We start from the raw sequence: 14,104 nt of genomic DNA on the forward strand, positions 1-14,104 counted from the left end.
GCAGAAACAGACTCTACTCTGGTGAGGAGAGCTGGGTTTGAAATTCATGAAGGACTTTGGTCTTTGGAGACGCTCGTGTTGAGTTGTGACAGGACTTCATCCACCTACCGGGAAAGCACCCAACCCCAGGCAGCCCCGAAGCACCCGTCCCCTCGTGTCAAGCTGCTTATTTTTTCCCGCTTTTCCCAAGGCTTCTTGTTCCTGCCACTACCACTAGGATTTACTGCAGATGCCTGTAGTCGTGAGAGAATATACCAGATGTGAGGGTCGGGGTTCACACTGTGTGTACACCTCCTGCGGCAGCAGAAGCAAGAAATGCCCATTTAGCAAAGGCCAGCTCCCAAGCCAGGTGCTTTGAGAGTTTATTTAACCTCAGACCCCATGGGTGGCCCCCAAACTCTTGTAGTCCAGACATGTGTTTGTTGTCAAGTAGCCACCTCCTCTGAAGTGGGGGGGTGTCACGTGACTTCTGCAGAGGCCTCCTGTGTGATCTGGATGGAGAGGAAGCAGATTCCTCCACTCAGGCAGAGCTGGCCTCCTGGGCACCTTCTCCCTGGACTTCCCAGGCAGCTCTCGGGCCATCTCCCCAGGCCCTAGCTGGGCCTCTCTGGGGCCTTTCTGCCTCTGTCCTCCTGTCTGCCCAGCCTCTGTGACAGGCCACCTTGTCCCCCTAGTTCCCAGGTGGGTTCAGACTCCAGAGCCCTGCTAGTACTTCCCCAGCCTCGGCTCCATCTGCCTCCTGCTTTCTCTCTGAACCTGTCTTCTAGTGGGTTTCCCGCAAGCACCCACACCTCTGCCCTCAGGTGGATACAGGGTCCTCCCCCACTCCGTCCTGGGGAAGCTCCTGTGTGTGCAGAAGAAGCCCTCCCCACCCCACCCCCAGAATCCATGGTACTGGGCAGGGGTACAGGCCATCATGGCCTGCTTCAGGAGGCAGCACTGCCAGGTGTCCAATGGATGAATCAGCCTGGCTGCTGAGAGGACAGGGAAAGTGAGGGCTGTGTGCACAGGCCACCCTCGACGCCCTCCTCCCCTCCCTGCCACCTGCGCTTCTTGGCTCTTCTCCCCAGGCCTCTCCCTGTTGAGGGAGGGCTTCTCCCCAACCTGGTCCTCCCTACCCTCCATCGACCTTTGGGACTGGGACACCCAGGCCATTCCCCATAGACTAGTGGACTCAGAGTGCCCCCCCTCCCCCCCCGCTCGCAGAGTAGACTGAGACACAGACACACCACAAAGAGTCTGCTGCCTCCCAAAGAGCCAGCTGATGCAGAAGAATGTTCCTGACCCTGAAGCTAAAAACAAAAACACAGTTACTTTGTCCTGTGTGGGACCCTGCACATGAAAGCGTGTTACCTGCTTGATGCTTTGCTCTACTGTTCCTGGTCACACTGTTCAGCCCCTGAAGGATCAGCCCCCTCATGGAGTTAGACCCCGGGCCCAAGGCTCACCTTGCTCACATGTGAACCCGGGGACCTGGGCAGTCACCCAGCCTCTCTGCCAGTTTCTATCTTTCTCCAGAAGATTTGTTGTTGTTTTTAAATATCTTATTTATTTATTTATTAATGAGAAAGGAGGAGAGAGAGAAAGAGCCAGACATCACTCTGGTACATGTGCTACTGGGGATTGAACTCAGGACCTCATGCTTGAGTATTTATTTATTCATGAGAAATGATAGGAGAGAGAGAAAGAACCAGATATCACTCTGGTACATGTGCTGCCGGGGTTTGAACTCAGGACCTCATGCTTGAGAGCCCAATGCCTTATCCACTGTGCCACTGCCCGGACCACCACAAGATTTGTTTTAAAAGATTTATTTATCGTGGGAGAGATGGGGAAGAGAAAGAGAGAACCAAAGCTCTGACATTTATGATGCTGGGGGCTGAACTTGGGACCTCATATGTGAGAGTCCAAAGCTTTATATTGTGGTGCCAGGGACTAGTGATAGTGACCTCCTGGTCACTACATTCATTCTTGATTAGAGAGAGAGACCTGCCACCCTCCATAGAGCTCCCATGTAGTGTCAGGGCTCCAGCCCAGCACCTCACTGGTGCTTGGTACGTAGTGTGCTTTACCCAGTGAGCCATCTCCTACAGTGCCTGTCGTGTGGTTTTGTTTTCTCCAGTCCAAGAGGCTCTCTCCCATTGCCCCCTGCAAGCCTGTCCCTCAGCAGCTGGTACAACAGGCCCTTTTCCCTCCTATTTCCCACCACTCACCTGCAGATAAGGAAACCCAGGCCCGAGGAGGTTGAGGGACTTCCAGAGCTCCTAAGTGGTGGGGTGGGGGTGCAGCCAAGGCTGGCAGTGTCAGGGAGGCACTGTGCTTCATCATGCCCCCCATTTTTCTCTTTGGGGCCTGGTTCTAGGCCTCCCCAGATGTCAAGTCCGCTTTTTCTGAGAAGCAGCACTTCTGTGTCTTTGGCACCTCTCTGGGCTCTGCAGGGACTGGCTGCCTCCTAGCTTTGCCCAGAGTCCTCACTGGGTGGGCTGGGAGCTGTCCCAGGACTTCGGCCACCTCTGCAGGGCCTCCTGGATGTCCCAGCAGCACACCCCAGCTCCAGCATTCATCTGGCAGCCTGGGAACCTGGAAGGCCCAGGCCCCTCTACTTTTCATTTCCTGGAGGATTTGATACTATTTCCACCAGCCCTCTGAGCCTCTCTGTCCCTTTGAGGCACTGAGTCACAGCCATAATCGGCTTGTTTTCCTTTCTGTGGTAGATCTCTTTGTTTCTCCTGTCATTTCTGATCACTCCAGAGTAAACACAGAGCATGGAAGACTGGGCTGGGGGCGTTTCCTTCCTGGAAGGGGAGTGAGAGGGGAGAAGGTGATTAGAACCAGCCCAGCCCCACCTGCTGTGTGATGTGAACTTGGACAACATTCCAAACCTCAGCTTGCTCACCTGTAAGATGGAAATTTAAATGCCCTGGACTTTGTGCCCAGTAAACAGGGACTAAAAGGAAGTTGGAAGGAGTGGGAAACACTCACTTCCTGCCTTGAAGTGGAGGCAGGACAGGCCCTTGATGGGCACTTCCTGTCCGCATCACAGTAGAGCTTAATTGTGCTGCTTGCTCACTGTCCTGTTTGGAGAGAAGGTAGTTTGGCTGGGCCCTGTGGCACATTGAGGACAGGGCAGGAGGAGACATCACTGGGCATCGTGTGGGGAGGCCTCCTGAGCAGCCCAGAATTCCTGCGGGGGCAGCACTGGAGGTGTTCCAGGCTGGCTTCTCCCATGTTCTAGGCCCTGTGCTTGCTTTGTCCTGAGTGCTGCCGTCAGGAGGCCCTCAACCCCACACCTCCATCCATGTGTTCTGCCCACTGTCCACATCAACAGAGTCTGGGGCCTGTTTGAGGCTGAGCCTTGGAGAGAACTTGGCAGAAAGCTGGGCTGATGACACAGGGCTTCTTTCCCTCCTCCCTTCCCTGCTTCCTTCCTTCCTTCCTGTCTTTTACTTAAGCAAGAGATAAATAAGTGCAATGACAAGAGCACATTGAAAGGAGATAAAAAGAGAGTAAAAGGAAAAAAGAGAGAAAGAGTAAAAGGGTACCAGAGAGCAGAGGCAAAGGACAGAGGGGGCTGGGGCTGTGTGCTGTGATGAGGGGAGAGATGAAAAGGAGAGAGAGTGGAGAATGGGGTTGCCACGGAAACAGAAGGAGAGAGAAATGGAGGGAGAAGAAGATGGGATGGAGAAAGCTGATCAGGAGGGACCAGAGGCAGGCTGGAGGGGTGACCTGGAGGCAGGCTCCCGTTACAGGGGGGTGACGGACTGCCCCCTCACACCTCGGTCTCCACAACCACCAAATGGACTTGCTACCCCCTAGGCAGAGTGCTGCCTGGAAGTGGCCCAGTTCAAGCCCAGGTGGTGCTGCTAATGTACCTTTGCAGTTCAGATCTTCGTCCTTTGAACTTGCAAGGTCAATTCTGTTTGTTTTTCCCTGTTCCATTAAGCTAGTGGTCTTCAGAGCCAGCATGATGCACTTGCTTGGGAGATTAAGGAGCTCTTTCTTTCTTTCAATGTTTTTTATCCCCTTTTGTTGCCCTTGTTGGTTTTATTATTGTAGTTATTATTATTGTTGTCGTTGTTGTTGGATAAGACAGAGAGAAATAGAGAGAGGAGGGGAAGACAGGGAGAAAGACAGACACCTGCAGACCTGCTTCACTGCCTGTGAAGCGGCCCCCCTGCAGGTGGGGAGCCGGGGGCTGGAACCGGGACCCTCATGCCGGTTCTTGCGCTTTGTGGCACTTGCACTTAACCGCTGCAATACTGCCCGACTCCCTCTTTTTTTTTCTTTTTTTTTTTTTTAACCAGAACACTGGTCAGCTCTGGCTTATGGTGGTGCGGGGAATTGAACCTGGTACTTCAGACCCTCAGGCATGACAGTTTGATTGCATAACCATTATGCTATCTTCCCCCTCCCGAGGAGCCTTTTCAATTCTGTATTTAGAGGAACCTTGTGGAAGCCCATCAGTTCTTAGAAATTGAGTTGTAGTATCCGGAGGTGTTGGGAGCATCCAGCGAACAGGGAGCCTTGTACCCACGCCCAGAGGTTGTGGTCTAACTGGCCCAGGGAGGCCCAGGCCCTGGATGTCAGTTGGAGCCTGTTGACCAAGCTCTGTGCCCTCAGCTGAGCATGAATCTGAGTGGTCAGCAGAGCAGAGTGAGCCCCAGCCTACACCTCCTACCCTGGAGTCTCCCTCCCACCCCCTTGGGCTTAGGGGCCACCATAGCCTCTCTGTAGGAGGGGGCCTCGCACAGACCTCAGGCTGGGGAAGCAGCTGGTGGGTGGCTCCCAGGATGGGGTGTAGGCCTCAACTGTGAGAGTGCCAGGAGGATGGAGCTCCCTGCCCAGCCCAGGGCCCCGCCGGCCAGCACCTTCTCTAGCAGGCAGCAGGGCGCAGTAGGCAGAGCATTTGTGGTTCTCACCTAGGTCTCTTCATTTATTCACGCACTCGCTCATCCATTCATTCCTTCCCTCCCTTGGTGTCTTTCTGGACACCTCCCAGTCAGCTTCCCAACAGTCACTGTCACCTGAAGGGGACCTCTGGTGGGGAAGGGGGGTTGGGAGCTGGCCCAGAAGTGGAGACAACTAGAAATCCAGGTGACTGTATTCACTTCTCTGGAGAAACGCAGCCAGTGGGCTATAGACGCAGGTGAGACTTACTTTAAGGAACTGGCTCATATCATTTGTGGGGACTGGCTAGTCTGAAACCCACAGGATATGCTGGGGTTTCAGGCAAGAGTTTGTAAAATACAGAATTCTGAGGCAGAATTCCCTCTTCTCAGGGAAACCTGTTTTCTCCTGGGAAATTCACTCCAGTGGAATGAACCTCACATTAGAAAAAGGGCCTTCTGCCTGGGTCAGGGGATACCTCCCCTGGCAGAGCTGTGCGGCCCAGGTGCAAGCCCTGCCACCTCATGGGGGCAGCATGGCACAGGGAGCTCTACAGCTGGTGAAGCCGTGCTGTGGTGTGTGTCCCCCATCCCATTGTGCATATTTACAACAAAAAGGGAAGCAGTCAGCCTGGAAGTAGTGGAATCACATGTTATTTGAGGCCCCCAAAGTGTGGGGGGGGCTGTCTGATATAAAGTCTGGTGGGTGTCCCATGGGAGAGGTCGTGCCCCAGAACTGGAGGGGTGCTTCTTTCTTGAATCCGAGGGAAAGAGGGTGGCAATTCTGGCAGAGAATAGACCTGTGCAAAGGCCCTGTGATAGGAAGTGCCCGTGTGCATGTGGGGTGTGTGTGATGCAGAGGGGCAGGCTTCATGCGAACCTTTATCCTGTGGGGGGGTAGGGGGTGTTTCTGGGCTCTAGCCTCACTCTGAATAGGGCCAGTCTCTGCCCCTCCCTGGGCCTCAGTTTCCTTATTGTTAAAAGTCATCAGTGGGCTGGGGAGATAGCTCGCCAGGTAGGGCACTGGCATTGCCATGAACGAGCCCCAGGCAAAGTGCTCTGGCACTGGAGGAAGCTCTCCCCCTCTCTGTTGCTCTGTCTGAACAAGAAAGTGTGAAATCCAGGGCAGTGAAATCACTCATCACCGAGGCCCATGGTTTGTGGGTCTGTGGGGCGGTTGCCCTGTGTCTGTCTCCTGGAGGCGGACTCGGCAAATCTGTCCGTAGAGAAAAGGGGAAGCTGAGGCTGAGAGCGAGTCCTATGAGGAAGAGAGGTGCACACTTCCTCCTCAGCGCCCTGACACCCCGCTTCTTGGGCTGCTGACTTGTGGGGCCAGGGGGCGGGGCCTGCGGGAGATGTGGCAAGGAACAGCTACCTCCTGTTTTCATTTCCTCTTCCTCTTCCTCCCTGGGGACCAAGCAGAGCTTACCTTCATGTCTAACTGGGGACAACAGGGGAAGCGAGTCACAAATTGAGGTCCTAGGACATACCTGGGACTTCCCTTTCCCCTCTTGGGGCCCCAGATCTGTTCCCACACCACCCTATCAGCTCCTGCTGACACAGAGGCCTGGGCTTCCCAGGCCAGAGGATACATGCTCTGTCTTTCTCCCCCGCCAAGGACAAGGAGAAAGGGAAGCCAGAACAAGACCCTAGAGCCCAGACGAAGGCCTAGAATGAGACTTCCTCCATTGCCGCTCGCCTTGGCCCTTCCCCACACCCCCACCGCAACTTGCTCCCACAACCAGGAACAGTACCCAGCTCCTGGTAGGAACCGTGTGGTGTGAGTCAGTGATTCTGGGGTGAAGGGGACAGGGAGGAAACCTGCCCTCCCAGTAGGGGAGAGGGGTGCACTGTAAGACCAGAAAAATGACCACCCGGGTGGCTGCTGGCACCCCAAGCCCAGATTGGAAGAAGCTCCAGAGCTTTCCCGGGGGTGGGGCTAGTAGCTGGTCTGACCCTGCTGGTCTAGGGTGGACACTGGTCCTTCCACAGAGGAACACTGCCGCCCCCTTCCCCCGCAGGAGTGTGTGGAGGGGTCTCCGTGAGAGGTGCTGTCCGGTTAGCCCACATTTGACTGATGAGGTTAGGTGACCTGTCACTCCTCCGCTCCTTGATGAAGCAGTAGAGGAAGTCACAGTGAGTCTGGGGGCCTGGGTTCCTCCCCAGGCAGTGGCCTGACCCCCTGGCCCGGGAAATAGGACAGCCTGGCGCCTGGTGTCCCCAGCATCCCTTCCCCCTCCCCTGCTTTTGTTTCTTGGCCTCCACAGTTTCTTTCTCTCCCTCCCTCCTTCTGCTCTCTCTGTCTGCCCCTCCCCCTTCTCATTCCTCCTCTCCTTCCTGCTCTCCCTCCCTCCCTCTCTCTGTTTCTCCCTCCCTTTCTCCCCCTCCCTTTCTCAGCTGTGGCCTCCTAGCACAAGTCTACACAGCTACAGTCAGCAGCTACTCAGTGTCCTTGCTTCACCGTCTTCTCCCTGGAGACTGAGGAGGACCCCCCACTCACCTGTCCCTCTCACCCCAGGCCCAAGCACTGGGCAGTCTGTGCCCCAGAGCAGCGTGGGGAGCTTTTGTTCCAGCAGTACAAGGGGTGGGGAGAGGCCCTGCTCTGAGAGGGGAAGTGCTGGGGCCGGGGGAGGTAAGGAAGGGGCCTTGGGTGGAGGCCCAGGGCCTCTAAGGGAGCTAGAAGAGGACCCAGAAGGCAGAGTAGGCAGCCAAGCCGTGGCACCCTGCCTCTGCATGGCTTGCAAGATGCTCGAGGTGTGTACAAAAATGCAAGGAAGTGGGGTTCCTGGCTGTCTCACACCTGCTACTCACACCTGTGTGCACACACAGGCTTCCCTGGCTGCCTCTGTCACAGGGTGACATGTGACCAGCCTGCCTGCAGGTGGTGGAGGAAGACTTCCAGGAACTCTTGTTGGCCTCAGACCCTGGCTTTGGGGATCCCTGGACGAGCCCTGCCTTTTTCCTGCAGCACCTCCCATACAGAGGTTGCAGGGCACCGCTTGGGCCCAAGGAACCAGTGGGGACAGGCCTGATGCTTTGGCTTTGGCTTTTGCCCATGGGTGCCCTTGGATTCAAGCCTGGTTCCTGGACTGGACCTTGCTCGCACCCCAACCACAGGGTTTGCCTTAGGGCTGAGGGGCTCCCCTGGGGCCTGACCCCCACTCCCTGCAAGAGCCAGCTCTCCTTCTAGTTAGTGGTCACCTCTCCAAGTCTCCCAGAGACACAAGCCCTCAGCAAGCACTGGCCCTTCCTCTGTGACTCTTGACACAGAGAGACCTCCTGCCCTCCACCCCAGAGCCAGACCAGGCTTGGACAGCACAAGGGTCCTGGTGTTGTCTCTTAGAGGGACCCCCTTACTCTTCCATGACCCCCATTTGGGCTGCCTCCCTGCAGGGGCTGTGACTTTGCACCTGCATGTTGTCCCATCGAGCCAGGTTGTCAGTTTCTTTGGCCCAGTCTGAGGTGGCCAAAGTGGGGGTTAAGTAGCAGGAGAGGAGGGAAGTGACCACCTCACCTGCCCTGAGTGGATCAGCCACCTGCTCCAGACAGACGGAAACCAAGGCTCAGGACTAACAGGTTGGGCCAAGCTAAGAAGCCAGGGCCAGGACCAGCACAGCTCTGCCCTTGACTGCCTGCCCTTGACTGCCTGCGGGGAAGTCTAGAAACACGCTGAGCTCACCCTTTCCTCAAGCTCTAGCATGGTGACTGCTGGGGGCAGGTGGGTGCCAGTGTACCCTGAATTCAGATGGGGAGCAGCTGGGACAGAGACACTAGTGTTTCCCAGGAGCAGTTCCAACAGGTCAGGGGCCCTGCACCACCCCTCTCTCCCCTTCTCCCTTGAAGACTCCAAGCACAAAGTCTGAACCGCAGCAGGAGTTTAGTGAATATTTGTTGCTTGAATGAATGGATGAATGAATGAGTTCCTAATCCCTCAACCTTTGCTGGATTGAAGGCTGGAATGAAGAGGGGCCTGCCATGGACCCGGCTCCTCCATGCCTCTCCACACAAAGTAGGGGCTTTCTCTGGGGCGTAGTTACCACATTCAGATGGGGAAGCTGAGTCACAGGAGTGACTTCTCTTAGTCTTTGAAAGAGGCAGAGCTGAGTCAGGCTTCTCGATTCCCCCCACAGAGTCCTCTTCCATGGGGTGGGAGGACCCAGACTCAGAGCCAGCCCGTCCAGACTGGTCCAGGTGCACCCCAGCCCTGGTGTGTCAGAGAACTTGTTCTGTCCTACCCCTTCTGCGGGAGCTACACATTAAGCTCAGTAGTTTAATCTGTAGTATCTGTCTCGAGAGACTGAGTTGCAGTCTAGGATGCTTTATTTTTAGCTGGCTCCAGGAAGGGGAAGCTGTGCTGACCGGTGGGGGTGGGGCACAGGCAGAGCAGTTTCCTGAGGGGCCGAAGTGGACAGCAGGCAAGCAGGCCCTCCCCTCCCACAGGCGACCTCTGAGCTGCGGGAGGCGTCATTGAGTCCACCCGCACAGCTGGCAAGGAGGCCCTCCCACATCCGGGCTTCCCCATGCTGCCCTGGCTCTAGGGAGGCCCTGGGAACAGGTGGGATTTTGGAACTGCCTGGGAGAATGGTGGGAGGATGAAGTCTCTGGGAGGGCAAGAAGTCCTCATGCCAGGGTTTAAACCTAAAAATAGCACTGAAAAAGTTACTTATTGAGTCTGGGTGGTGATGTACTGGTTGAGCGCACATATTACAATATATAGGGACCTAGATTCCAGCCCCTGATTCCAGCTTTTCCCCACCTACAGGGGAAAGCTTTGAGAGTGGTGAAGCCGAGCTGCAGGTGTCTCTCTGTCTCTCCTCCTTGCTATCTCCCCCTTTCCTCTCAATTTTGGCTGTCTTTACCCAATAAATAAGGATAATTAAAAAAAAAATTTTTAAGTTACTTATTAACAAGCAGGAGAGAACCCAGCATCTTTCTAACATGTGCAATGCTAGGGACTGAACTCAAGACCTCATGCTCTTAAATCCAATGCCCTAGTCACTGTGCTCCCTCTTGGCCACAAAGCAGCACTTTTTAGGCCCTTTTAGCTCAGAGAAAGTGACTTGTGAACCCAGGAGCAGCTTCAGCCTTTTCTTCAGCCAGCTGACACACACACTAGTCTCAGGAGCCCTTCCTCTCAGTCAGCTCTTAGCATGGACTCCATTGTACAAGTCAGTTGAAAACTAGCTCCTCATGGGTTCACACTGATTGTTGAGTGCATGCTGTGGACAGCAGTGGCCTGTTGAGACAGACACCCCATCAGAATGGCCAGTGGCTGAGATCAACCTTGGCACCTTAGTTATTTTTCTGTGTGGCCTTAATTTTACCGAATATACTAATAAGCAAAAAACGTCTCAGTCATGGGGTCAAGCTGTTGGGAATGGTGCTAGTTGCTAACACCTTATTGTACAGTCTCAAGGCCTGTACAGAATTAATCACCTCGGCAGGAGAGCTGGCAGGGCCGCCGAGTGTGTTGGGATGATATATCACTCACATCTGAGTACAAGGGTTTTCTAAAATGTCATGTTTTTTTTTAATTTTTTTTTTGTTTTATTTATTATTGGGTAGAGACAGAGAGAAATTGAGAAGGGAGGGGGAGATAGAGAGAAGAGAAAGAGAGAGAGAGAGAGACAACTGCAACACTGCTTCACCACTCATGAAGCTTTCCCCATGCAGGTGGGGACCACGGGCTTGATCCTTGCACACTGTAATGTGTGCACTTAACCAGGTGCGTCACCGCCTGGCCCCTAAAATGTCTTTTTTTTTTTTTTTCCTCCAGGGTTATTGCTGGGCTCGGTGCCTGCACCATGAATCCACCGCTCCTGGAGGCCATTCCCCCCCCCCTTTTTTGTTGCCCTAGTTGTTGCAGCCTCGTTGCAGTTATTATTGCCATTGTTAACGTTGCTTTGTTGTTGGATAGGACAGAGAGAAATGGAGAGAGGAGGGGAAGACAGAGAGAGAGGAGAGAAAGATAGACACCTGCAGACCTGCTTCACCGCCCGTGAAGCGACTCCCCTGCAGGTGGGGAGCCGGGGGCTCGAACCGGGATCCTTACGCCGGTCCCTGCGCTTTGTGCCACGTGCGCTTAACCCACTGCGCCACCGCCCGACTCCCTAAAATGTCTTGTTTTATTAGACTTTGGAGGAATTCCTGGAGGGCATTCAGGGTACTTCTTATCTGGGAACCAGAGGAAACCCCCAGTTTTTAGTTGTGTGGCTGGACGGCTGGGAGGCTGAGGCTGGAAGGGGCCGGGCGCACCCCAGATTCCACAGGGAGATGCAGGAGATACACCCCGGCTGTCACTGCTCCATAACTGACATGTGTCTTGTTCCCCAGGCAGAGACAGCCACACCCAGCACTGGCTGGGCCCTGCTGAGAGTGTGTCAGTATGCTGTCTGTCTGTCTCTGCAGCAGTGAGCAGTGATACTAACACCCCCTCTTCTCCCACAGCGATGCCCTCCTAGCCAGTTGCGGGATGGAGGGCTTCATGGACTCAGGGACACAGACAGATGCTGTGGTGGTGCTGTCCTTGGCCCAGGCTGCTGTACTGGGCCTGGTTTCAGAAAATGAGCTCTTCGGAGCCACCATAAGCGCTGAAGCCTTCTACCCGGACTTGGGGTCTGAGCTGGCGGGAGCTGCGCTGGGGGAGCCGGGGCCCCCAGACCCCGATATCTACCAGCTTGCCTGCAATGGGCGGGCCCTGGAGGAACCAGCCGAGGAGGAGGTGCTGGAGGTGGAGGCGGCCTTTGAGAAGCACACCCGTAGGAAGACTCGGCCACCCGTGCGTCTGGTACCCAAGGTCAAATTTGAGAAGGAAGAGGAAGAGGAGGAGCAGGAGATCTATGAGGTGTCTGTGCCTGGCGACGACAAGGACCCCAGCCCCGGGGAGGGCCCTGACGAGGTGGCCAGCAGTGGCTGTGAGGCCCTGGTGCAGAGCTCTGCCGTCAAGATGATCGACTTGAGCACCTTCAGCCGCAAGCCCCGGACACTGCGGCACCTGTCCCGCACTGTGAGGCCCCCAGAGCTTGACGTGGCACCCTATGACCCCCACTTCACTGACCCGGCCCGGGATGGCTTCCCGGAGCCCAGTCTAGCCCTGACCGGCCCCGAGGCCTTGTCCACCGAGTGCAACTTTGAGTCGCCACCATCACCACCGCACCTTGGCCCCCTGAGCGAGCCCGAGGCCCCCAGCCTGGAGTCCCCGGAGCCCGTGAAGCCGGAGCAGGGCTTCGTGTGGCAGGAGGCCGGTGAGTTAGAGGCGGACGCGGGCGGCTCCACGGTGGAGCGGCACAAGAAGGCGCAGCTGGACCGGCTGGACATCAACGTGCAGATCGATGACTCGTACCTGGTGGAGGCGGGCGACCGCCAGAAGCGCTGGCAGTGCCGCATGTGCGAGAAGTCCTACACGTCCAAGTACAACCTGGTCACGCACATCCTGGGCCACAACGGCATCAAGCCGCACTCGTGCCCGCACTGCAGCAAGCTCTTCAAGCAGCCCAGCCACCTGCAGACACACCTGCTCACACACCAGGGCACGCGGCCGCACAAGTGCCAGGTGTGCCAGAAGGCCTTCACACAGACCAGCCACCTCAAGCGCCATATGCTGCTGCACTCAGAGGTCAAGCCCTACAGCTGCCACTTCTGCGGCCGCGGCTTCGCCTACCCCAGTGAGCTCAAGGCGCACGAGGTAAAGCATGAGAGCGGCCGCTGCCATGTGTGTGTCGAGTGTGGCCTGGACTTCTCCACCCTGACGCAGCTCAAGCGCCACCTGGCCTCCCACCAGGGCCCCACCCTCTACCAGTGCCTGGAGTGTGACAAGTCCTTCCACTACCGCAGTCAGCTGCAGAACCACATGCTCAAGCACCAGAACGTGCGGCCCTTCGTGTGCACCGAGTGCGGCATGGAGTTCAGCCAGATCCACCATCTCAAGCAGCACTCACTCACCCACAAGGTAAGGCTCCCGTGCCCCCACTTTCCAGGTCCAGCCCCCTCCCAGGACTGGAGGGCGTCGCCGGGGCTGGCGCTGGTGGGTCACAGGTGCGTATGTCTCTTTTTCATAGTCACGCTTTTATTTTCTTTTTCTTTTTTTTTTTATAAACTTTAAAAAAAAATTTTATATTTATTTATTCCCTCTTCTTGTCCTAGTTGTTTTATTGTTGTAGTTATTATTGATGTTATCGTTGTTGGATAGGACAGAGAGAAATGGAGAGAGGAGGGGAAGACAGAGAGGGGGAGAGAAAGATAGACACCTGCAGACCTGCTTCACCGCCTGTGAAGGGACTCCCCTGCAAGTGGGGAGCCGGGGGCTCGAACTGGGATCCTTACGACAGTTCTGCGCTTTGCGCCACGTGCGCTTAACCCACTGCACTACTGCCCGACTCCCACGCTTTTATTTTCATGAGAATTTGAGCACAATGTATACAGTGGACCCTTTAACACCACAGGACTAAGAGACATTCCCCTACTTCTGTGGTCCGGGAGGTGGTGCAGTGGATAAAGCATTGGATTCTCAACCATGAGGTCCTGAGTTTAATCCCCGGCAGCACATGTACCAGAGTGATGTCTGGTTATTTTCTCCTCCTATCTTTCTCGTGAATAAATAAATAAATAAATTCTTAAAAAAAATAAAATCCACTTCTGCTGGGGCTCACGTGTTCACATAGTCCCACACATTTCTGAGCAAAGTCCCAGATTCAAGTCGTCTGCGGGAGGAAAGCTTCATGAGTAGTGCAGGTGAGGTGTCGGTCTCCCTCCCTCCCCTTCCTTCTCAATTTCTCTGTCTCTATTCAAAATACATACATAAATAAATTATAAAAAATAAATAGCCGGGGTGGGGGTATAGCATAATGGTTACGCAAAGAGACTTTCATACCTGAGGCTCTCAAGTCCCAGGTTCAATCCCCCACACCACCATAAGCCAGAGCTGAGCAGTGCTCTGGTAAAATAAACAAATAAGTAAATAGCCAGGAGTTGGGCGTTAGCACTGTGGGTTAAGCGCAGGTGGCGTAATACGCAAGGACGGGCATAAAGATCCCGGTTCAGGCCCCCGGCTCCCCACCTGCGGGGGAGTCCCTTCACAGGCGGTGAAGCAGGTCTGCAGGTGTCTGTCTTTCTCTCCCCCTCTCTGTCTTCCCCACCTTTCCCCATTTCTCTCTGTCCTATCCAACAACGGCGACACCAGTTACAACAACAATAAAAACAACAAGGGCAACAAAAAGGAA

At 55.2% G+C, this 14,104-nt stretch overlaps 1 protein-coding gene across 6 annotated transcripts in view; it reads left to right on the plus strand.

The window, feature by feature from the left end:
• Positions 1-14,104, plus strand: part of ZNF710 (zinc finger protein 710) — a 66,264-nt gene that overhangs the window by 41,109 nt on the left and 11,051 nt on the right. For all 6 annotated transcript variants that reach the window (XM_060179444.1, XM_060179445.1, XM_060179446.1 and 3 more), the window contains one exon: positions 11,334-12,834. In XM_060179444.1, the coding sequence (XP_060035427.1) occupies positions 11,359-12,834 (1,476 nt within the window). In that variant the 5' untranslated portion in view covers positions 11,334-11,358. The remainder of the gene's footprint in view (positions 1-11,333; positions 12,835-14,104) is intronic.

This window comes from Erinaceus europaeus, chromosome 20, assembly GCF_950295315.1.
Source record: "Erinaceus europaeus chromosome 20, mEriEur2.1, whole genome shotgun sequence".
Classification (NCBI taxonomy): domain Eukaryota; kingdom Metazoa; phylum Chordata; class Mammalia; order Eulipotyphla; family Erinaceidae; genus Erinaceus; species Erinaceus europaeus.